This window comes from Zootoca vivipara, chromosome 15 (assembly GCF_963506605.1).
Source record: "Zootoca vivipara chromosome 15, rZooViv1.1, whole genome shotgun sequence".
In the NCBI taxonomy this organism is placed as follows: domain Eukaryota; kingdom Metazoa; phylum Chordata; class Lepidosauria; order Squamata; family Lacertidae; genus Zootoca; species Zootoca vivipara.
The window spans coordinates 33565951-33591907 of NC_083290.1; the positions used below are offsets into that span (position 1 = coordinate 33565951).

The following is a 25957-nucleotide window of genomic DNA, read 5'->3' on the forward strand; positions in this document are numbered from 1 at the left end:
GGCTTACTAGCTGCTTTGCTTCTCAATATACTCTGGTTAGCCTCTGTTATTTTCTCCTACCGATAGGTAACTTACTTAAGGACTCTATACAGGCTCTGGAATACACCATAAGGGAAAAGGAGCAGATTTTTCTTATAACACTGGGATGTAACGGTCAGGAGAGGCTGTTGTCCACCCAGCCTGAGAACCTCCCTAACATGCTTATTCGATGCCTAATCGGGACATTTAAACCACCATCTTTTTAATAGCAATTCTTGGGAGGCTAGGAAGCTCTTCAAATGTCCTGAAGCTTCATCTTAATGCTAAGGGTTGTTACGTGGAGACGAGAGGCCCATTTTCTCCTACAGATTAGTTTAGGGGAAATGTATGAATCCCTGCTTGCAATAACAGACCCTTCAAATCATCACAATTATCTTTGCACAACGCTATTTCTCGGTGACGGGATGACAGGCTGCTAAAATCCACTCAGCATTGAAGCAAAGCTTTAGGAGTCCGTCAGCTAAAAATTCTCTCAACTCAAGTGGGCTTTGGACAATTTTTAGCAGCCTGTCAGCTGGTCAAAGAACCGAGCAAAGATGGAAATAGGAAATGAAAGAAACAGTCTCTCCCCAGTCACAAGACCAATTATAAAATAAATAAATAAAAACATAAATTAAACTGTCATTCTGGACTGGTAAAGGCCACTTCTACCCCAGGAAGAAATTCTGCAAATTGACTGTGCACATGCAACTTTGCTTACTGGCACACTAATGATACCTTTGAGTATGAAGCTAAGCCTAGGATGGGAAACCTATAGACCAGGGTTTCCCAAACTTGGGTCTCCAGGTGCTTTTGAACTACAGTTCCCATCATCCCAGACCACTGGTCCTGCTAGCTAGGGATGATGGGAGTTGTAGTCCAAAAACACCTGGAGACCCAAGTGTAGGAAACAATGCTATAGACCTTCAGGTGTTAGATGCCCTGGTAAATCAAAGCTCACAGTCATCAAATATCTCCCTCTGATACAGTGTATATTTCATGCTTTGCCATCGCAAGGAACCCAAATTGCAACACAAATATTACAGAGCTTTAAATCAGCAACAATTACAACAAGGAAATTCAGATTTCAAATTTCATTTCTGGGAGGGGAAGTCAATTGTGAAAAATGGAAGTGTGTGTGTGTGTGTAGGGGGGGGGGACAGCCCGCACTGCAAACATCAACCAAGAAAATCTTTTTAAACAGCGAAGTGACGTAGATTAATAGGGACGGAGGGGGGGGAGTGACCTTAATTAGGAGCACTGCCATTCTGGTTAGATGCTTTCTTTTGTCCTTTGATGTATTTATTAAAGAAACTAACTGGCAAGAATTTCCTTTCATTTGATCTGCTCATTTACGGCCACGGGGGAGGAAGCCGGTTCCCTCAAGCCTGACACTGGGTAGGCTAGGCCAACCAGTGAGCTTCCTGCCCAAGCAGAATTGGACTTTACCTGTGAACGTTTATGAGGCCTTTCAAGATGCCATGTGACAAAGGGCTGCTCCGTGCTCTCAGGTGTATACCAAATGGGCAGGATGGCCCGCTGTCCTTGAATCACCACCACCGATTTTGCTCCAACCTGGACCTGCAGCGCACCGTAAGAAAGGCCTGCTGAGAGAAAGAGAGAGAGGTGTCAGTTGCTTCTCAAATCCTAGGATCCATCACCTATGAATATTTAGTAGGCAAGGCCCCGGAGCAGGGGTCAGCAAGGCTTACCGGGCATGGGCTGGATCACTTCCACGGAGATCCTCCGTGGGCCGGGCCGGTGCAGCACGATGCCAGAAATCGCGTCTGCGCATTTCCGAAAATAGAAGCGATTTTCGGCATCTGGGCATGTGCAGAAGGGGTTTCTGGCACCGTGGGCATGCGGAGATGCAATTTCTGGTGTATGGGCATGCGCAGAAGCGATTTCTGGAGCCGTGGAAGAGAGTCCCCGCTCTGCGCTCCGCCGGTTTAGCGCAGCGGGCAGGGACTTGCCGAGCGGGCGGCTCAGTTCAGGGGCGGCTCATGGCTGGTTAAGTGACCCTCATGAGCCGCTTCTGGCCCATGGGCCTTAGGTTGCCGACCTCTGCCCCACAGCATCACTGCATACCTTCCAAGTGTCCCAATTTTTGAGGGACAGCCCCCAAATTACAGAAGCCATCCTGGTTTTTGATCTGAACCTGAAATGTCCTATTTTTCCCTTTTCCTCCCTGCTACATCTCACAGAACTATTAAAAGTGGTGGAATGATCAGACCCCCTCCCACTCCAGTCCTTTTTCGAAGCAGGAACCTTTGCTGTGGTGTGTGTGCGTGCAAAAACAGAGTCCTGTTCCTACTGAAAATAAAATACCTGCACCAAATGAAAGAAATGGCAAAGCTGACATATGAAGCCCTTCCTATAATTTTGAAGGAAAATGTTACCAATCCACTTTAAATTCTTTAATTGCAATGCTTCGGCAGCCAGTAATATTTAAAAAGACACATGGAGTGTTTATTCCTTTCTTATAAACGGAGCCTTATCCTGTAAGCCTTTGCATGTCTACTCAGAAATAAGCCCCAATATATTCAATAGAGCTTAGTCCGAAACAACTGAGTAAAGACTGCAGCTTGACCGGAAGAATCAGAAATCAGGAAAACCAAAACTTTAATTAAGAAGGGGAGGAGATTATAATTTATTTTAAGAACCATTGTAAACAGTTAAAATTGTGAGTAGGATTGGAATAACACTTTTAGTCTAATGGTGAATTCTGGATATAATGGAGATGTAAAAGATTTGGATTATTACAAAATATGCAGGAGGGAATGATTAACAGTAGGACCAAGAAAGGGGAGGAGGGAAGTCCAGGAGATTCTATGGAATCTTGTCTTTATGTTGTATGCTGGATATGTGATTGTAAAACTGTAACTTGAAAAACCAAATAAATAAATTTACAGTGGTACCTCGCTTTAAGTACACAATTGGTTCCGGAAGTCTGCACTTAACCTGAAGTGTACTTAACCTGAAGTAAACTTTCCCATTGAAAGTAATAGAAAGTGGATTAATCCATTCCAGACAGGTGCGTGGAGTACTTAAACTGAAGCGTACTTAACCTGAGGTATGACTGTAATTGGTTCCGGAAGTCCGTACTTAACCTGAAGCGTACTTAACCTGAAGCGAACTTTCCCATTGAAAGTAATGGAAAATGGATTAATCTGTTCCAGATGGGTCCGCGGAGTACTTAAACTGAAAGTACTCAAACCGAAGCGTACTTAAACCGAGGTATGACTGCATTAAAAAAGACTGCAGCCTTGCACTACAAGCCTATGCATTTTTACTCAGAAGTAAGTCCCACTGAGTTCAATATTCCTGAGTTCTATTCCTGATGTAGAATAGAATGCCCGTTTTCACCTAAGAAATGTTGGAGGCTATGTCACTGTGTAGGTCAGACATACACACAACCCTCCCATGATGCCATAAAGGTTGGATTAACAACAGTGGTAAATCTGGTTAAGAACTTAATTCGTTCTGGAGGTCCATTCTTAACCTGAAACCGTTCTTAACTTGAGGCGCGCTGTCGCTAATGGGACCTTCTTCCGCCGCCGTGTAATTTCCGTTCTCATCCTGGGGCAAAGTTCTCAACATGAGGTACTACTTCCAGGTTAGTGGAGTTTGTAACCCGATGCGTTTGTAACCCGAGGTAACACTGTATCTAGTTCAGTATGCTATAGATCAGAAGAGGAGCAATCAACATGATACCCCCCAGATGTGGCTGAACTCAGCCCCCCTCAGCATGGTTATCTGAAGCCAAAGTCTATGCTGGGTATTCCTGGATTAGAACATGCTCAGCAAAAATAATAACTGGGTAGCACAGACACAGATGTTGCTTATTTACTATAGGTGGTGCAGATGTCATCCCTCAAATGAAGCACCACCAGGAAAATGAAAGCTTTCCTCAGCCATTGGAAGCGAGAGTGCCAGCTACCAATCCGGTTGTGAAGTTTTTATGGGCTCCTATTGGAGAGAATCCATCGCATGACTCAGTGTTGGCAATTGGTTCTTTTTCAGATTGTTTGGTGATGTTTAAATGAATTAAATGTACGCCATCTGGAAATTCTGCTACCCTGCTGGCAGTGTATAAATATTCTCGGAATAAATACATTTTAAAAACCATGGGCAATGACCAAAGCTCATCAGACTGCCAACTTCCCATGCCTGTGCCATTTTTGTAACTGTTTCTGACATTATATTTGGTGGTTGGAGATGAGCAAGTGGGCGTAAATCTCTTCTATACTCCATTTGGGTTCATTATTAAATTGCGCAGCTACTTAGTTATTCGTTTGCTAAAATGACACTTGGTTTTTACTCATTCATCACTACTATTTCATGCGTTCTGCTTAACTGTTGCTTTCAGTGGGAGGTAGGGCTGCCACAGCCGGAGGCAAGATTGGTAGGTGTGCTTTAGCATTTAGGATGGTGTGTACAGTAATTTAGCCCTGAGCTTGCCCAGCTCTCATGTTTGTGCTCCTTTATTGTGGTTATGAGCTAAATTTAAAAGTGGGAGCAGGTGCTTCCAACAATAACACAGCTTCCCTCCTATAACTGGGAAATGTGGTTTTATTTATTTACTCTAGTTAATGAAACAAGCCAAAATCAGAGGAGGGTTTCAGGTTGTAAATTGCTCTCACTAAGCAGCACTTAAACAAACCACAGTTCCCTGAGTTCTGATACCAAAAGGAACAGAGGTTTGTTTAAAATTGGAAGCAGGGCTGTAGGATTCCCATATCATCCCTGCAGCTGCAAATGGGGAGGAGAGAGATGGGGAGGGAGGAGCACAGGACCTTAAGCTTATGCAAGCTCATTCATGTTGCAGAAAACCATGGTTTCCTATTATGTCTGAACCAGGTTTAAAGTTAATATGGTGATGGGGTCTGAAGAGGAAAACAGCTAAATGGGAGGCCGATGAATCAGATAAGTCCTCAGTGTGCCTAGTGACCCAAATGATCCTTCCATCACAGGGGTGTGTGTCAATGACATATTTTGCCTAACAATCTTGTTGCTATGGGTTCCAACATCAACTGCTCCATTAAAAGAGATTCTAATGGAGTTTTTTTTTTTTTTTGCTTTATGCTAGCTCTTCCAATGCAACAGCCCGCCCAGTGCAATAATCCAATTTGTAGCAGTTCTTCCAAGAGAACAATGTTCACCATTTCTGGAATGTTCCACACATTCTTTCAGTGTAATTCCACCGGTTTAGGGAGGGAAAATGCTTGGACAACTCTGGTCTACCATGCAGAATTTGCATGCAGCAATCCTTAGAATGGCAGGTAAAGACAGTTCAATCTGTGCAAATTAATTGGAGCACAGTTGTCGCCTCCAGACATCCAGCCTTTCTGAGGGTTGCGCTTTCCAAAACAACCCATCAAACTCACAGAGGCCATAGCGGTGCTACCCTCTCTCATTAGTATTTCTATTTTGGGACTGTGAAAGATGATTAATTAAAGAAACACACATGCCTGAAGAGGGCAACTGTTCTCTGAACTCTGAGCACAGAACATTCTTGATGCCAAAGCATTTTACATCAGCTATCGACAAAACAACTCCATTCCAGTATCCAGCCCACTCGCGAGCGGAAAATCACGCAAAGGGGGAAAATGGGAAACTTGCTGACCACGACTGCAAGCCGTGGTTCTGCTCATTCAGGCCCTGTCTTCACTATGCATTTAAAGCAGTGTCATATTACTTTAGACCATCATGAAATCTCCCCAAAGAATTCTGGGAATTGTAGTTTGCCAAGACTGCTGAGAATGGTTAGAAGATTCCTATTCCCCTCACGGAGTTACAATTCCCAGGGTTACCGGGAAGAAGAATTGATTGTTAAACTACTTTGGGAATTGTAGTTTTGTGGGGAGAATGGCTGGGGCTTATGGGAGCCAGTACCCTGAACAGTTTGGGGCCAGGATACCCAGAAGATCACCTCCCCACCAATCAGTGCATTTGCCAGCAGATATCATCTCATTCGGATGCCTCTTCCGTATGATGTCAGAATTAGGCCTTCAACATGGCGGCACCTGCCCTCTGAAACTCCCTATCTACACACATCCATGTGCACAGACTTTATACAGTGGTACCTCGGTTTATGAACACAATTGGTTCCGGAAGTCTGTTCATAAACTGAAGTGTTCATAAACTGAAGCGAGCTTTCCCATTGAAAATAATGGAAAATGAATTAATCCGTTCCAGACAGTCCGCGGAGTACTTAAACTGAAGCGTTCATAAACTGAAGCGAACTTTCCCATTGAAAGTAATGGAAAGTGGATTAATCCGTTCCAGACGGGTCCACGGAGTACTTAAACTGAAGCGTTCATAAACTGAAGCATGGGTGTAATTGGTTCCGGAAGTCTGTTCATAAACTGAAGCGTTCATAAACTGAAACGAACTTTCCCATTGAAAGTAATGGAAAGTGAATTAATCCGTTCCAGATGGGTCCGCGGCGTTCATAAACCGAAAATTCATAAACCGAGGTGTTCATAAACCGAGGTTCCACTGTACTGTATTATATACATAAATAAAAACAAGTGGGACCTGCAGCAAAATGTTGCAGAGCGGAATGTGCCTCCGTTCAAGGAAGCCATGCCCTCTTCCAGAAAACTCCATTCCGTACCGCTCTACATCCTTGATGGGCTGTGTCATGAACAGGATGTTTTCCCCAATCCCCTCAAACCTTAAAGGATCTCTATCTCTCCCCACCCCTCTTGGTTTTTGTTGTTGTTGCAAACCTAGCAGGTCCTCTAACTATGCTGACACATCTGTGTTGGGCATGGATAGTGTCCTTTTAGCGATTTACAGATCACCCCTGAATATGGCAAAGAGAAGGAGCAGTATCCCCCTTCCCCCACCCCACCTTCAATTTTCTTCCACTGAACATTTTGCCTGTAGCCCTGATGACCAATGACCACTGGGCAAGGAGCAAACATGAAGGGGAGATTGAAGGTGTGGCGCTGCATTCGTGTTAAGCCCTTTCCAGGCATGAAAAAATCCTCCTCATCATCATCAGAGGTCCGCTTGGGGAGCTCTTAATGATTTAATTGTAGCAGCCCCAACCAGCATGTTCGAGAGAGAAGCTAATGGCTCTTGAAAGTGATGGGCTCGATTCTGACTGTTCCGATTGGAGCGTGGAAGCTCCGGGGCAAAACATCAGCTGAAATCGCATGCTCTTGGAACGCTCTGCATCTTCCTGACACTGCAATACCACAGAAGATGTCAGTGAGAAGAGAGAATTGCCCACGAGGTTGGGAGAATTATCATGCATCCTTCAGACATTGCCCATCGCCTGCTCCTCGCCTAAGTCCCAGAAATAATATGACGGCAATGTTGGTTAGCATCAGAAATGCAGTCTGTTACAGGGGGAGCTTGGTGTGCAAGAACTAGTGACCAGAAACCAGTTGTCTGATGAATTTCGATGCACCAGCACCCTTGCAATTCCCTTTACAAAATATCAGTCATCTGTGCTTTCTCTAGGCATAGTCACTAATGAAGTGGGATGGGCAGGAATTTATTTATTTTTTGCAGCTTTGAGTGGAGGGCTTTCTAATCTGACATGGAAAATAACTTGAGAGCAGGGAAGGATCTGCTATGAAACTAATGAAACTTTAAAAGCTTCAGGGCCCCTAATCCGGGAAGGGCCCCCAGAAACGATGTTTGGCTTGCATGTATATAAGATTTCCTTAATTTACACACACACACACACACACACACACACACACACACACACACACACACACCTCAAAAACTATAAGGCATAGGAATGTTTTGTTTTATTTACAGCGGTGACTTTTGACATGTAAGGTAATCCAGTAGATGGAACAACCCCATTAAAGAAGGTAACAGGTAACAATGGTTACTCAGACCTTGTTGATGGTTGCAAAGCCCCCCCCCCCCCCCCGCAAAACAGTTCAAGCTTTAGGACCACCAAACTGTAGGTCCACCACCGTGTGGAAGGGCACTAGGACCCTGCCAGAGCCTTCGCCTTCGCCTCCATCCCACCTAATTTATTGGACTTAGGCCATTCTGCGAGGGCTGCAGGTGTCAGTTTGCATTTCTTAGTGCAGAAAGTATTGTTCTGATGTGTTTCCTATTCCACTTAATTCAAGAGGGTTCTGGAAGCTTCTCTGTGTGAAAGAAACCAGCAGAACGTTCATGATCAGGGGTCCCCAGACTATGGCCCGGGGGCCGGATACGGCCCATAAGGCTCGGTGACCGCCACCGCCCACTGCCCGCTCTTATTGGCACAGCATGGGTCCCCACTTCCAGGTCGCCGGGAGCGTCGGAAATAGCTTGTGCGCATGCGCCCGCATCATTTCCGGTGCACTTCCGGGTTGGAGGAGGCCATGCACATGTGCACAAGTTATTTCCGGTGTTCCGTCACCCCGGAAGTGCACCGGAAATGATGCTGGCACATGCACACAAGCTATTTCTGATGCTCCGAGCGACCTGGAAGTACGCCGGAAATTGTGTATGGGCGTGCGCTCCTGCGCGCTCTGGCCCGCTGCACAATTCGGCGCTCGAGGCACCGGCCAAAGGGCAGGTAAGTCTGGGGGGCCCTATTCATGATGTTTGGGTTACTCCTTCAGAGAAGCTGAGTACAGCTGGCTTAAACTGGTCCCAGTTAACTCTTTCTGTTAAGGTCATGCTGACTATAAAAGTAGGGCCAGAAGGAGCCTGGGGGTTTCTCTCTCTCTCTCTCTCTCTCTCCTTCTGGTGTTGTGTTCTGATAGTATACTTAGTGTTAAGACTGTAAGTTTAAGTCAAGTCTGCTGCAATTGAATTTCTTATGGACAGTGCCAATCCTGAATGCATTGGATTTGTGACCATTGTGCTCATTTGCCTTCAGTAGCAGTAAAGGTCTGCTGGATGAAATATTAATTGCCTCTGGTCTATTTTTTGGGAATCCTGCAATGTGTTTAAGTTTTTATTCTGCTAACTCTACGTCGGAGTTCTGCTCTGGATCATATTGAGTAGAATTCCATGACAGCAGGAAGGGTGTCAACTGTTGGCCTCACACAGGGCAGCATATTACCAATGCACACCCCTGCAGATATAGTTTCTGGCCCAGCCTAGTTCACCGTAATTTTTATATATTACACTAGCTGGCCCTGCCACGCATTGCTGTGGTTCAGTCTGTTAAATGGAGTCTCAGAGTCCCCCTTCAGACTCCCCTCACCTTCAGAGTCCCCCTGTTTTACATCCTGGCCCCTCCTCCCCCCACCCCCGGCTCATCCCTGTGATTGGTCCCACCCTGTCCCGACCCATTACCTATCCTGCCCCTCCCCCACCCAGGTAAGCCCCCACCTCCACTCGGCCCAGTCTGGAAAGCTGAGCCAAGATGCTGTGGAGAGGGAAGTTTTCCTAGGTGCAGTACCAGTGTAGCCGTCGCTAGAGGGCGTCATTTTGCAACCTCTGCTGTGCTCCCAGCATGCACTTTTGTCTGATTTGTGAGTTCTGGAACACGGGGTTTTCCCTGGCCCAGGTGCGACATCTGTCTACGCAAATGGTATGGGCTTGCTCTCGTACTCACATTTGACTTTGTGTCCAAATTTGAACGCAATCGGTCAAGCGGTTTCGTTGAACATTGGAGACGAACACACATCCCCAGTTTACATTTATATATAGAGAGATTTATATTGCACCCCTTCCTCCACGGAGCTACAGGCAGGGAAGATGGGTTTCCCTCCCTGACTTTAGCCTCACACAACCTCACAAGGTCAGCCGTCAGCCTGGCCCAATGTCGCCCAGTGAGCTTTGGGTCTGAACAGAGAGAAGTTTGAAAAAGAGAATCCCCCAAATGGACCTGAACTCTGGTTTAGTCCTAGGCTGTTCCTCATATATCAGCTGCTAAGGCGGCTCCTGTGCATGAGGAACGGCCAAGGTGCCATTCTTCTCCCACCCTGCTTGGTCTCCTTAAAGGATGCGCCATCTGCTTTCAGACCAAAGGGATTTCCTGCCTTCCAAGGCCAAGCGTTTCAGTGGAGGATGCAAGACAATGGCAATAAGATGCCCCCGCCTTGCGTCACAGGAACGGCACGCTGACATCGGGCCCAGCTATTTCCACAGAACACTTTGGTGGAACAAAACCCTGGAAACGGCTGAGACAACAACAGGAAGCCACACTTAACATCCTGCTTGATAAGGCGTCTAGATGATTTACCAAACAATTCCGGCTCCTTCACTTCTATCAGCTCCTTGCAGATTCAAATGGAATCACAATTGCAGACCTCAGCGTTAGCACGAGCCTTTCCCCATCTTCTGACATGAGATCCTCCCCTCTGCCCCTAAACAAAACAGGGACGACCCGTGCTGGCTCTAGGATTTTGTGTGAGCATAGTGCCCTCAGCAAGCACCCTTAATACGGAAAGGGTGAGGCATGCAAACTCTTTAGCTGCCTCAGATCTTCTTAGGGTTGCCATACTCTGAAGAGCAAAAAAAATAGGACACTATGACGACCACATTCCTATAAAACTGGGATAGAAAAGCTATTCACCACATGGCTCCTAGAATCTCAGCTGAGGTCGCCAAAACAGAAGGTCTAGACGTATTTTTTTATAAATAAAAAATAAATTAATAAATAAATCAGCAACAATTTTTATTAATTTATTGTGGCCCTCTGGTTCGAGTCCCAAGCTTACCACAGGCTGGGGAGACAAAACACTCCAGCTTTTAGTTTAAAGTCTCTCTCCCCTCCCCACCTCACAGCCTTGAAGAATGAAGCCTCCTCTTGCCCCAGAAACTACGAGATGCTCCATTTCTGTAAGGATACACCTTATGCTAAATAACTGCAAACCAACGGCAGGCACACTATATTTTCCTTTGTTTCAGTGTGTCCCTCACAAGGGAGCGAAGGGTCCACCCCCCCCCCCAAAAAACTGCTGCTTTTCCACTGCCAGCGTAACTTTCGGCCAGGTGGCTGTGGTGTCCCTTTCTTCAAAAGTGTTTCACATGGACCTGAGGCTCTGCCATCCCCCGCACGGTTCTGAAGGAATTCCCCTTTCGCACAAGACAGCCAACACACTTGTCCTGCTGTCACCGCCACCCCCTCTCCCACCCCCACTTCTGTCCCTACATCTCAGCCCCCTACCTTGGTATGTGAGGCTGGCATGTATGCCCACCACCACCAGCAGGGGTGCCAAGCAGACCAAGGGGCTCCACATGTTGCACTTGGTCAGGCACCCCGCCAGCTCCCACTGGAAGGCGTGAGACCTGGGAGCATGCTGAGTGAACAGGCAACAGGGGCTGCCATTGGAGACTTCTCCCTCTGCATCCTCTTCCCTGGGAAACACTCCCTGTGCCCTCCTTCCTCCCCATCCCACACAGGACACTGAGCCGAGCTGAAAATGGTGCTGAGAGAGCACCATTCTTTTGATCTGCCCATTCTATGCAGATCTTAGACAAAAACTCATAGCTCCACTCCTTGGCCAACTTAGCTCTGTAGCCAGAGAAAGACAGGTTTTGTTTCTGCTGAACAAGTTTACTGGAACAGCCTCCTTGGTGGCCAAATTTCTTTTTCTGGCCCTTAAGCGTCATAAAGTCAAAATTGACAGCATTGACATGAGTCTAAATGTATAGCCTATTTCCTATTGTTGGTTTAAGTTTTAAGTTCCTTTAGATGTTTAGATGTTTTAATTTTTGTATGGATAAACTGACGGTCAGATAAAATCTGATTGATTGAGAGAGGCTGAGGTGGCCCCGATTGGATGCCTTCCTAGAAGCATCCATGCAAGGCTCCCAACTCACTCTCTGTCATCTAAGCCTCCTCTCTCTCTCTCTCTCTCTCTCTCTCTCTCTCTCTCTCTCTCTCTCTCTCTCTCTCTCTCTCTCTCTGTGCTGTTGAATTCCTTCCCAATTCTACCAAGTCATTAAGAAGAAGAAAAACAGTTACCAGCTATAAGAGCCCCCCTCCCACATGCATTTTCACCCCACTGTACTTAGAACAGAGGTGTGTGCCCCATGAGCTGGTATGGGGTGTGTTTACTTGGGAATAAGCCCCACACAATATATTTCAGAATAACAAAAATAAGCAGAATGAAAGGGGCTGTTCAGGGGGCTCCTGCGTAGGGGGCAAGCCGAGAAGGGCGAAGGGAGATGGTGAAGAAGAAAATTAATCAAACTCTGGAGGGGCTGCCTGCTTATTATAAGGCCAATGGGGAGAGCTGCTGGTGGGGGGGGGGGAGATGAAGGGAGAGAAGAGGGGAAATGGATCATGCAGGCTGCCTTTCTTGCTCCCTTCTCCTTTCCTCCTCCTCCACAAACCAGTGAAGAGTCAGCAGCCAACCGGTCCCTGGCACTCCATCCATGGCTCTTTCTCTGTCTCCAAGCGCCTGCAGCACCTACCAGCTGAGCCACACTGCACAACAGGTCACTCGGGTAGCAGTGGCAGCAGTGGCAATTTTAACCTCAGGTGCCATAGATTGCGACTTGGGTTCTGAAATTGCTCACGACTGGACCGCCACCTATCGCTAAACGAGCCTGGCATCCAGTTAGTCTTGACCCTGGTTGGTCCTCATCTGCACCTACCCCCTTCATAAGTTCAGTCTACATACTTTCCAAACTTCTGGAAAGAGGTCATTAGAGGCATGCACAAGTTTGAACAAGGAGCCTGTGGCAGATCTGGAAAGGGTTCCAGGCTTGGTTGGATAAGAGCCAACACAAAAACAAACACCGCAACCTTCTCCTCTCATTCTCATTCAAATGCCTGCTGTTTGCTGCTGCTGATCTCCGCCAAGCCGTCGGCAAGAGGGCTCCTTTTCACACACAGCACCCCCATTTTTAAGTGGTACTTTAACGCTGGCAAACAGAAAGATCTGCACTCGTTTCCTTGGAGATTGCCCAAAGCAAAAAGGCCACCTGTCACTGTGATGTTCACAGCAACAACAAAATGCAGGCAAATCTGATGACACAAACCATAAGCAAAGTGTCAGGAAATATTAACAGGTTAGGACGCAGAATGCCAGCATCGCCGCAGCCTCATGGACTTCGGATGAGAGTCCCGGGGACAATGCGGTGATGCAGTTCTGAGGCCAGCAGGGCAAGCTGGTTTAATTGCTGGAGTTACAGCTACAGGGATTATTTTGTGACAGTGCAAGGGAAGGATCAGCTGGGGGGAATTATCTCCTGAAGAGAGGTCAGCGGGGCACGGTTGGAAGGGGAGAGGCAAAGAACATCTGCTTGGGAAGTCGCTGCTGCCACTTTCTCCCCAGCATATACATGGCTCTCGCTTGAGATTGCGTGTGCATTAAAAAGAAAGAGAGAAGACTCTGGGGGAAGACCTGGATTGTGCTTACAAAGGTGGCACGACTCTGCTTATCAGTTGCTGGAAGGGAGAGAGGAAGTGAGCAGGAGGGAAGAACGGCTGCCCTCCCGCTCTGCTTGTGGGGATAAAATCTGATCCAGTTCAGATTCAAAGGCAAGCTTAGCTAATTCACATTTTCCAAAACAACACACGGACCAAAACACAACTGCTCTCCAATGTAGAATAGTGGGTAAGAAGGATGAAGACACAGCTCTCAAAACAACCAGCTCTTTATTCCAGCTCTGAGTCCCGACTGAACAGTAGCTTAGCCAACTGGCTTATATAGCACTCAGTAACTTGCAACAGTAACAAACTTCCCCTAGCTACCCAATCCGTGAACAGCACTCTCAATCCTTCATTTGCATGTTGTGGACCTGAGTGAGAACTGCAGTCACAGTGAGCAGGGTAAGAACTGCAGCCACGTTGGCCAGAAGGAGTACTGCAGTTAACTTAATACATAACATCCAAAAATCATACTTCTTTGAATTTTGCAGTGCAGTTCTCCAACCAAGTAATGCGTACAAACATGCATCTGCTAAAGTGTGCATAGAGGTGCACATGTTAGTGGAAGCAGTTTACAAAACTGCACTATGTTGGGGGAAATGGCTTTGCGAAAAACTGTATATTAGGCAAAACTGCATCCAAATGTGCACCTTTTAAGAGAAACCTGCACTGAAATGCTGATGAATTTTCATGAGGTTGTTTCTCTCTCTCTCTCTCTCTCTCTCTCTCTCTCTCTCTCTCTCTCTCTCTCTCTCTCTCTCACACACACACACACACACACACACACACACTTCACTTAAAGACTGGAAAAATGAGAAACCGAAACTGACAGGTTCACCTGTTTACTACTCTCTTCTGGGCTCTCTCAGAAGCATCTGCCTGTTGGAAAGAGGATGATGGATTAAAGAGGCCTTCCAGCAAGGTGCTGCTTCTTACATTCTCAATTTTCATCTTCATAAATTCACTTTGTAGCATCTAGAGATGAGGAGAAGTTTTCTTCACAGTCTGACATGACCCTACCAAATTCATGCTCCCTGAACCAAAAAGGCAAATATGAAATGCAGCTATTCTTCAAATACATTCTTATCTGAATTTTGCAACATGTAGGGATGAACACACAATGGGACTTCTCCATCCTGTTGAAGCCATTTATGGTAGTAGCTTTTTGCTCCTGCCTGTGACCCACCCCACAAGGATGGCAACTGCCCCCAAATCTTGCCTAGGACCAGCTTGTACTGAGCACAGTATCTGGTTCCACTACCCAAGATGAGGCCATGGAAAGAGGTCCCACTTGACATCTCTTGGTGGAGACAGATGAAATTGGTTTAAACTGGTGCTTTTGTTGATGCTTTGCCATTCTTTTGTGTTTTGTTTTATCATCATTGCTATTATATTTGCTGTATTATTGTTGACTGCCCTGAGCATCATTTGGTGGAAAAGCAGGCTACAAATCAAGCAAATTCAAATAAAAACAAATAGTAGGACTTGTCGATCAGAAGGTTGGTGGTTCGAATCCCCGTGATGGTTCCAGCTCCTGCCCAACTAGCAGTTCGAAAGCACGTCAAAGTGCAAGTAAATAGGTACCGCTCCAGCAGGAAGGTAAACGGTGTTTCCCTGCGCTGCTCTGGTTCGCCAGAAGTGGCTTAGTCATGCTGGCCACATGACCCGGAAGCTGTCTGCAGACAAACGCCGGCTCCCTCGGCCTATAGAGCGAGATGAGCGCCGCAACCCCAGAGTCATCTGCAACTGGACCTAAAGTTCAGGGGTCCCTTTGCCTTTACCTTAATCTGCCTTTCTTTGGTGGCTAGGAAAACAACCATCACTACGACAGATGGGATGGCATGAAGGAATCTGAATCTTTTTATTTAGCAATAACTGGAAGTGTCTGGGGTGGGTGGGGGGACAGAGAGCATCTGTGGACTAAGCAAAACTAGAAACACATAGGAACATTAAAAGAGTCCTGCTGGATCAGGGCAATGACCCATCTAGACCAGATCCTGTTCTCATGATGGCTACCCAGATGCCTATGAGAAACCCTCAAGGAGGACCCAAGAACAACTCTTCCCTCCTGTGGCTTCCAGCAATTCGTATTCAGAAGCATCACTGCTTCCAACTGTGGAAATGTTTGAAATGGTCCAAAACATCCCGTAGTTTGGCAACTCGGATCTACTACACTTCGGGGTAGTAGGAAGGTTGTGCCCTCCTCACAAGAGTCCCAAGTGCTTTGCTTCTTCCTGCGTTTGTGAAGGGCTAACAGGATGCGCTCAGGAACCCCATTAGCATAGCAGCATTCTCCAAATACCCGCGTGGCCCCAGCCATTGAGAATGCAAAGTGCCACCCTGGGTTCTGCTTTCTGATCACAGCAGAAACTCCAAAACCAGCCTTTATTTGGGCGGTTTCTCAGCAACCCGGCTCTACATGATCCATGCAGCTTCATTTCAAAGGATCGTTCCGGGGTCCCATCTTGGTGGCAGGGCACATGCTTTGCCCTGCGCAAAAAGGTGCTCTCGATCCTTAGCACCACAGGTTAAAACTTCCTCATGCAGCCGGATCCCTGCCTCAGATCCTGGCAAGACGATGCCAGTCAGTTCTGAGCTAAATGGGACAGTGAGGCTGATGGGGTTCGAGCCTGATTCTCTCCACATTGCGGTTTTGAAATGCTAGCATTGATTACCTGTCATTGACCCAAGATTCTAATGTCTCCGCTGGCAGAATATTCATAGAACAATGGAGCAACAGCTCCATTACTGCACAGCTCAAAGGATAGGGCACCCGTCTCTTCCACTGGGTGAGCAACATGGGTGCATTAGCCTAACGTTTCCCACCTCCTCACGCATTATCTGCTCATACCAACTCTGTGCCCTAAGGACCCAGGCAGCCTGGCTCTCTGCTGTATGCATTAGCCACCCACGAGGCTGACAATTTAACTCTGAGTTGTAAACCAAACCCGAATGCCTCCCAGGCCCCAATCTGTAGAATTCCTTTCCTTTTCCCCCCTACGTAGAATCATAGTAACACGGAATTGCAGAGTTGGAAGGGACCACGAGGGTCATGTAGTTCAACCCCCTGCAATGCAGGGATATTTTGTCCAACGTGGGGCTCAAACCCACGATCCTGAGATTAAGAGTCTCATGCTTTATTGGCTGAGCTATCCCAGGAATTTAGTATAAAGGTTATTTGTCATAGGAGGTTGGGAAAGTAACATGATGGGATTCATGTATGTGGGTCCAAAGGCTAGAGGTTGTATTCAAAGCAGCTCTAAGCCCAACGTTCCACCAGTGCTAGGATTGCCTTTGCACAATGGAAGTTTCCCCCTTTCTCCCCACTCTCCATGCACCTTAAATCTGTTCAGGGGTTTCCGCCAACCCTCCAGAGCAGGGCACGCACGGGGGAATCCCCATTGTACTAGCGGAAATCCTTCTACTCACTTCCACTAGTACAATGATTTCGTTGAATACAGCCCTAGAGTGTTTCTCTCTTTCTTGGAGGGCCGGGGAGGTCTAAAGCAGGTGTGAGCAAGCAGAAGATGGGCTGGTAAATCTCTGAGTGGTTTGTGACAGATCATCAAGGGTTTGCAACTCCTAGTTGCCTAGCAAGAGCAACAGCCTAAAGAGCATCTTACATATGCACACACAGAGAGAGGTAACCACGCCATACATTCAAAGCATATGGCTTCCTCAAAGAATAATGGGAGCTGTAGTTTACCATTCACAGAGCTACATTTCCCGGCACCCTTAAACAAACTACAGGTACCTATTACCATAACCTTTTAATTAGAAATGCCAAGGACTGAACCTCCATCAACTGTCACCTAGCAGCAGCGGTTATATGAGGCTTTAAGAGAAGATGGAAGGGAAGGGATGCAGGTAAACTCCATCAGTGCACCTGAAATACGAACAACTTTGGAAGGGGCTGCCTCATCTTGAAGTTTTCCACCCCAACTGGTCATTTTATTGTGTTTTTAATATTCTTTTGAGAGCCGCTCAGAGTGGCTGGGGAAACCTAGCCAGATGGGCAGGGTATAAATTTGTTGTTGTTGTTGTTGTTGTTGTTGTTAACTAAGAATTTATACCTGGGTTTGCTTGCTTCCTCCTCTTCCCCAAACCATTTTCCTTTTGTGTCATGTCTTTTGGGATGGTGAAAATGAGTGCAACGCTGATCTTCATAATCAGATAGCCTTTTTTGCCACTTAAAAGTGGGATAAAGATCCACTAAATATGCAAACAAACCCAGGACTTTGTACATGCCAACGTCATGTTCCGCATGCTCCGCAATGGCAACTCTTGGATTCACTGTGTTCCCTGGAATATCAATAAAAAAACCACCAAAATGAGACATCAATGCTATGGCCAACATAAAAGGTGACACCTTCAAAGCATGAGAACCCATTGTTTAACCAACGCCCAGCAGCAATGCTTGCATTCTGATGCAAAATGCATTGGGGGGGGGCATTGGCCTTTCATGGAGGCTTAGATATTTTTAAACTCTTTGTAGGTTATAAAGATATCTTTGCTTGGCAATGATTCCTGACAAGGTCTTGCAGCTTCCCGGCAGGAAGCTCTGCTGCAAGGCGATAACTAAGGTTCTCAGGAAAGTACAAGATTCCGTTGTGTACCGCAAAGGCAACTGGAACAATGGCGGGGAATTGCCTCCGCCTAAACGGCACATGGAATTAAGACGTTAACACACAATTCCAGTTTCCTGGAACACCAATTAAGCTACATGCCTCCCCGATAGAAAGCGGCTACAGGATTCGCCTTATTTCAGCTTGCGGCCACAAGAAATTAGATTAGCCTAATTGCACCGGACACTTGCTAGGGTGAAACAACTAATTGCCTAATAATAGCTAACTCCATTATAAGAACGCAAGAACTCAAGAAACCCCAGCAGAGGGAAGCCAGTGAGCTAATGGTCTAGAGTCTGTGAGACGTCAGCAGGGTAGGGGGCAGAGGTGCCATCTCGTGCCAAAGATTGTGGGTGCCTACAACGAAGGGTTTCAACCTCGCGCATTGACTTTGCAGGAGCCCAGCCCAACAAATATGTTATTGTGGGTACCAAAACACCCACGGCCCTCTGGAGTTGGCTCCAGTGGTGGGGGGCATTCTTAGGGGGTGGGCCAGGAGCATTTCTATTAGGAATTACAGGCTCCAATATCCCAAAAGACCAAAAAAGACAACAGCTGCAAGGATACTTCTAGCCCAAAGATGGAAAGAACCAACAGTTCTGAGCAAGGAAGAATGGCAAGCCAAATTGCTGGGCTATCCTGAAATGGCAAAACTGACTGGGAGACTCAGGAATCAAGAAGATAATGACTTTAAAAAAGTCAATGGGGACTTTAAAAAATTCAAATGGGGAAAATTCATAACTTACTTAGGAGACCATTGTAAACAAATAAAAACATTAGCTGGACTTTAAAAAACAACTTGTATCGAAACGGGTGTGGGTGTGTGGATAATTCAGAGAGATGAAAACTGTGGAAGACGTAATGATATGTAGTTTTAGAAAAATTATGTTAAGGACCCAAGCAGGGGACGGGGGAAGTCGCGAGATTGAGAATCTCATATATGGAGATGGTATTTTTTTTCTTTTTATTATGTTGAATTTGTTCTTGTAAAAAGAGAGAGAGAGAGAGAAAGAAAGAGAGAGAGAGAGGTTGTCTCGAATGAAGCTACTGCATGAGAGGGACAGCTTCCACTCTTCTCCACCCCCATTCCCGATGCACCCCCTGCACCATCCAAATCTGCTCTAGGGAGCTGGGGGGGGGGGAATACCCAGATCTGGAGTGGAGCAACGCGGAGTGAGGAGGAGGAAAAGTTCTGCTGCACAAGCAAAAGCTGCATTTCCCTCTCCCTGATCCCCATCCTTCTTCTCCATATTTCCACAGCAGTTTGCATTTTTTTGGGGGGGGGAGAGAAACTTCACCAGCATTTCACCATGAATTCCTCTCAATATGCACATTTTTGTATGCAATTTTGCCCCATATACACATTTCTGCAAAGCGATTTCTCTAATATAATGTTTTTATGTGCTGTTTTTGACCAATACATGCGTTTTCATGCACATTTTACTTTGTAGTATATGCATTTCTGCACATATTGCCTGGATGGAGAATTCCATGGCAAAATTAGGAGAAGCGTGAATTTCAAAGGATGCAAATTAGGTAGGTTTGCCTTGAAACATGAACGGAATCAAATTTCTTCTCCATCCCTAAGCTGGATACTATTCTTAATTTCTTTAAAATTTCTTGGCAGGTGGGGTGGGTGGAGCTACTGAGACATTAGCTGGCCACCATCACCATTTCTAGTGAATTATTTTTTGGGGGTGTTATGTATTCAGTGTTCTGCATTTGCCTGAGCTTGAGTCTGGGCTAAAGATTCTGAGCTCCTGAGTTCTGATTCGATACATGTTGTCCAATCACAGAACATAACAGGATTTGGGCATCTGCCATTGGCCCTTGAACTCTGAATTGTGATTCGCATCTTAGAAGTTTAGACAGCCAATCACGTTGGGAGTGGGAGTGGCCCAGGCTTTCAAAAATGTATATAAGCAGTTGGTTTGCCCCTGCTTCCCAGTTACGTAGTTCAATAAAGGTTCTTGCTGTTATCACTGTGTCTTGCCTCATGGGAACCCACTTACACTTCGGGGGGGGGGGGGTGTTATTGGATTGTTGTTTTTATTTTGATTATATAAATATTGTGGGTTTTATGTTGATCTTTTCTGTGAACCGCCCTGAGACCTCCGGATATAGGACATTATTATTATTATTATTATTATTAATTTGCCCAGAGACATTTATTTAAGAACTTTCATAATCAGCTTGATTTTTTTTAAAAACAAATAAAACTCTATGTGGTGTACAGGAGTCCCCACTCCCCTGCTCTACCTAAACATGGCAAGTCTTCCCTCAGTTGTGGCTTCAACATCAACCACAACTCCCATGTTTTTGTGGTTAAAACACAGGTGTTTATGCATAGGTGTGTATGTCCTCCCTACAAGAGAAGAATGGGTTAAAAAAACCCTGATGGACTATGCTGAGATGGCTAAAATGACTGGGAAAATCACAAACCAGGATGATAAAAACTTCAATAAGGATTGGGGAGAACACTGTAAACCAGGCACCCCCAAACTTCGGCCCTCCAGATGTTTTGGACTACAATTCCCATCACCCCTGACCACTGGTCCTGTTAGCTAGGGATCATGGGAGTTGTAGGCCAAAACATCTGGAGGGCCGCAGTTTGGGGGTGCCTGCTGTAAACAGTTAAAACACTAGCAGGATTGCAATAACACTTGCAATGTGAAAAGTACTAATAAAAACAGAGTTTATAGAAATATAGAAATATAGCGAACGATATATGATATATGATGCAGCAAAAAGCGATTAAAAGTGGACTCCACGGAGAGGAGGAAGGAGGTCCGAGAATTCGGTGAATTCTATATTTATGATTCTATGTTGTCTGTGAATGCGAGATTAAATTGTAAAACCAAATAAAAGATTATATAAAAAATAAAAATAATACACAGGTGTGTATGGCGGGGGGGAATCACCCTGGTTCTAGTGAAATAACTTCCCATGTCGGTTTTGCAGAGCCACCCCTGTGAATTCGTTGTGCCCACAGCTGCAGCCAGAGAAAGAGAGAACTCGTTGGAAGGAGAAAGAGTGTCTGAAGGGACAGATTCTGTAAATAAATCTGCAACCAGGCTCTGCCGTGTTGTAGCAGGCTGCCTGGGAAAAGAGTCTCTTCCCGTCATTGTTCTCAGCTCCTTCTTATTTATTTGTTCCCTCAGGAACAGAAGGAAAGCGGCTTCCAGTTTACTGGCTGGGTTTCAAGTTAAATATTGAAACTCCCCAGCAGCTTGAGGCTGGAGTGATGGATCGCTCAATACAGAGAGAGACAGCAAAAGCCAGCAGCTCCTGGAAGTGGATCCTTTGGGGAACCGTCGCTGGCCGTGTGTGACGATGCCCAAAGGGAGGGCTCCACCCACTCTTTGCCGTCTCAGAGGGAGGGGGGAAATAACTTGGTTTGAAGGGACACCCACATGTGCAGAGAGCAGAGGGAAGGATTGCAAGTCTCAGGGTGAGGGCCGTCTCGCACATGGGCACTCCAAATTTGTCGCTGGGTATTACATACTCAAGAGGCAGCTGCAGCCAACCCTTGTTCCTTGAAGGGTGCCCCTGTATGGCACGGATGTTTGTTGCACGGGGGTGGGGAAATTGGGGGAGAAATCTGATTGAGTTTGCATTGGAGAGCAAACTTACCTAATTCACACACTCCAAAACACAGCCATCCTTTGATATTTCCACTTCTCTGGATTTTGCAGCATGGGTTTCCAGGCAAGCATTGGGCACAAAAGTGCAAATCCTGGCATTAAGTGTGCATAAAGCTCAGTTGGAAGAGCATGAGACTCTTGATCTCAGGGTCATGGGTTCGAGTCCTACCATTGAGCAAAAAATCCCTTCATTGCAGAGGAATAGATGACCCTCATAGTCCCTTCCGACTCTAGAATTCTTTGATTCTATGGTTCCACATAAGGGTATATTAGTGAAAACAGCATATAATGTATGCATTATATTATGGAAAATGTGTTTATTAAGCAAGCTTGAATACAAAAATATGTTTATCAGGGGAAAAATTGTACTAAAACTCCAGTTTGTAGCTGGAGGCGCGTGGCTTTGGAGGCGCGGGGGGGGCAGCAATACCCCACCACATAACGACGCATGCGTTGTTATGTAGCAATGCCGCACCCCCCGTGTGCATGGCAATTTGCCACCCCGGGTGTCGCAGCACCTCGCTAGGCCCCTGGGAAGGACCATCTTGGCTGTGAGTCCTGGAAGACCTGCTCCTTGCCTTGGCCTGGAAGGGCAGCACCCTGACTGACTCCAGCTACAAAAGTTGAGGCTGCTGATGAGGCCAGAGGTCAATGAGCCTGAGCTTCCACGGCTGTCACCTGCCACGAACCACCATTGGCAGGATTGGCAGCAACAGCAGCATATAAGGCTTTTGATAATGTTCATGGGGTAAGGCAGGTTGGAAGATAGTTACTAGCCCAAGTCATGGCTTGATGGGGGGATCCAAATCTAGGTCTAACTGGATACTCCAAATATTCATGATCCTTCTTATGTCTGAAATGCTATGCAATTTTTGATGGATTTATTCCCACCCATTGGTACAGATGGGGAGAAACTAAAGTTTGGTTCACATTACTTTGCAGAACTATCAAATCTTAAACAACAAACCAACAGCACCAAAACTGGCTATGAATATAAAGGACAATTTTACTAGAATAAGTATATAAACTCATAAACGTATTGGACAATGAGCAAACTAAAGTGTAATGTGCATAACCAAGCCAGGAGATACTCATAAACATATAATGCACCAGTGCCTCTCTCGTTGCTATACTGGTTATGTATGCGGTAAGTATGTGATTACGGCTGGAACAAACAAAACATTCTTCAAATAGTCGTTCACTGGAACCACAAAGCCATAAACATAGGAGCGGTTGCGATAAAGCGCTATCCAAATAGTCGTTAACTGGAAGCGCAAAGCCAAATGGTCAATTGAAGCCAAATTGATGAGACCTGTTCTCCAGATGTTATCCAGTTTTCACAACAAGCTTCATCAGTCAATGATACTAAATAATACAAAATGGCATTCCAGTTACAATAAATGAACGACCACAAAATACATGCAATACCCATCTCATGTTGCATCTTACCTCATCACTCAACATACTGTAGTTTGCTCGAGACAAAAGGTCACAAAAAATACTCACAGGCACAGCAAATGTAGAAACTGGTAATACCAAACATTTAAATACATTACAGTGGTACCTCAGGTTGCAGACCCGATTCATTCCGGGGTGCCGTTCGCACCCTGAAAAGTCCGCAACCCGAGCAGGGCTTTCACGAATGCACGAACATGCAATAGAGTGCTTCTGCGCATGCGTGAAGCGCATAGAATGCTTCTGCACATGCGCGAAGCCTGCAGAACGCTTCTGCGCATGCGCTGCGTTTGCAACCCGGAAAAACGCAACCCGTAGCGGTCCATGGAATCAACCACCCCATTCATATATGGTTAAAGGTACAGTAACACCTCTCTGTTATTGCTAAACAAACAAAGGCACAAAAATTGGTTTATATATAACAACCAAGGTCAAATTTGGTATTCAAACCTTTTGGAAACAAGGTTCCTAGTTGAAATATTAATTTGTCCTCCTTTGTAACAAGGCTCTTCGTACATCAACAGATCTAAATGGTAGTTTTTTAAAAGTCCACCGAATGACAAAACTCAGGTCATTTTCAGTATGAGCCTCTTGCTGGAAATGCTGGACTAACAGGGCGTCCAGACAAGCACTGCGTATTTTGGACCTATGCTCAGAAATCCTAGTCCTGATTGCACCTTCATATAAATGCCCACAAGCACAACGGATACATTGCACACAGTTTTTTTGTAGAACAATTTGTAAACTGTTGCAAGATAATCTTTCACCCATTTATTGTGTTGGTAAATGATTTCACGGGCAAAGCAAATCTGCAACATGTGCGATGACCGCCTCTATAATGCCCTTTCAGCGTTGTGTGTGGGTCATCATTATGGTATTCAAGTAGATCAGTGTGGGAAAGAATAATTGTTATTACACCCGATACTTTTTGTGTATACTGAATTACCAAACCTGCCATTCCTGGAACTATACACGAACCAGGAGCTCAGCAAGCCTTCAACAGTTTCACTTCTCTGAATTTTGCAATGCAATTGTCCGACTGAGTCACGGGTGTGGAAATGTTAGGAGAAATGTGCCCAAATGCATATATTAGTGGAAAAAAACATTTAAAATTGCATTATGTTAGGGAAAGTATTGTGTACATCTTTTTAAATATGGACTGTATTTAGTAATGTATAGTGCCTGCCACCACATCTGCAATAAATAGATACTGCACGGTGTCAATAATAAAAAGAAAAAGTAAACAGAACTGCAAAGTGGATTTTGTTCAGGCTAAGACTCCCAGGTTGCAGAATCTGGCACAGAATGTTAATATCAAAATCTGCACCTCCTGCCTAATTTATTCATTATTATTTTTAAAAAATATACCCCACTTTTCACCACATCTGGGTCTCAACATAGCTTACTATCAGGGAGACTCCCTACAGTGACCCTCTCGCCCCCCCCCCATCATCCTGAGGAGGGAAGCGGAATGGAGGGAAGGCTCAGTGATGTATCAGAGCCCACAGCTAGAGGAGGAAGCACAGCCGCTTCCGGCGCCTGAACTGAGGCGCGCCCCCAAACGTAGGATGAGAGGGAGGCATTTTGGGGTGCCCAAGCTATTATGCTGGCCCCGAAGCAGACAGGCGCCATTGCCGGATTCTGCGAGTGACTAGGAGGTCATGTTTTCTGCTATCTCTGCACTGTATATAGTATGCACAAGAAAACCCTTAAAGACAGAACAGACTGGCGCGTCTTTACTCGGGAGTAGCCGCAACGATCCCCTGACACTTACAGAAATTAGAACACCGAATAAACAAAATTGAATACATAGGTGAGAACAGTGAAGCACTAAACATTAGAACAGCACTTATAGTGCAAAGGCCTCCTGAAATAATGGAATCCACAAGTCCTGAGGACTAGAAGCTTGGCACTGATGTGGGTTATGTGACACAAAATCCGTTCAAAAAAATCTTAAGAAGTAGGAGATTTCGGGGGGGGGGAGAGGAGGGAGAATAATGAATGTCACCACTTTGCAACATGTTTCTTAGAAGGCAGACAGCTTGTTTTGCAAGCAGTACGAACCCAGATTTTCTCCCTAAAGCCTTAGATGGCAGAGAGTGCTATTTCAGGTGGTGGGGGAGCAATTCTAGCCCCACTATACATTCCATTTCCTTCAACTGGCACAAGGAGATAGAATCTGATTTTTCTCACAACAAACATCAGCCAAAAACAACTCTCCAAAAACTGGCAGTCTCCAGCAGTGCAGACTGGAAATGTTCTTCGAGCATAGATGCTGATAGGAGCTGGCCTAGATAACAGCACTTCACACATGATTTATTGATTTGCAACTCATCACGGGATGATAGGCCATCAGCCAGAGTTATTAAAAATGTCCTACTTGTTTGCCTCTCGAGAGAAGTTAATGCAAAGGGATGAGCAACTCCCAGGTGGTGGGGAGCAAAGAGAATGCTGCTTGCTCCCGTTTTACCCCACCTAAAGAATGTACAGCTACTTGGAAAAGGTCAGAACACTTGCACAGTACCAGAATCCTGGCTGGTACGGTTACGTCAGGCCTGTGTTTACTCCATGCTTTCAAAAGAAACACAAATCCTTCGGGGAGGTAACACCAAGTGCTAAGGAAAGGTGAATTCTGTAACCCACCATAGATTATACAGATTTAAGAAGAGCCTGGTGTATCAGGCAGACACTGTCCCTCCCATCCAATCCAGCACCCTGTTTACTTTCTGCACATCTGCCAAAGCACAGAATATACACACATCTGAGGACCAGAAGACACTTGTGTTGAAGTGTGTCATGCAGCTCAAAGAGTGATTCCAAGCCAAAATTGAGGGCCATCTTGTTATGGAAATACAGTGGTACCTCGGTTTAAGTACACAATTGGTTCCAGAAGTCTGTACTTAACCTGAAGT

The 25957-nt window shown here is 45.8% G+C and overlaps 1 protein-coding gene across 2 annotated transcripts in view; it reads right to left on the reverse strand.

The window, feature by feature from the left end:
* Positions 1-25957, reverse strand: part of ESAM (endothelial cell adhesion molecule) — an 89845-nt gene that overhangs the window by 19920 nt on the left and 43968 nt on the right. The window contains exon 2 of one of the 2 annotated variants that reach the window (XM_035139065.2): positions 1468-1625. In XM_035139065.2, the coding sequence (XP_034994956.2) occupies positions 1468-1625 (158 nt within the window). The remainder of the gene's footprint in view (positions 1-1467; positions 1626-25957) is intronic. The other variant, XM_035139066.2, reaches the window with a different exon arrangement.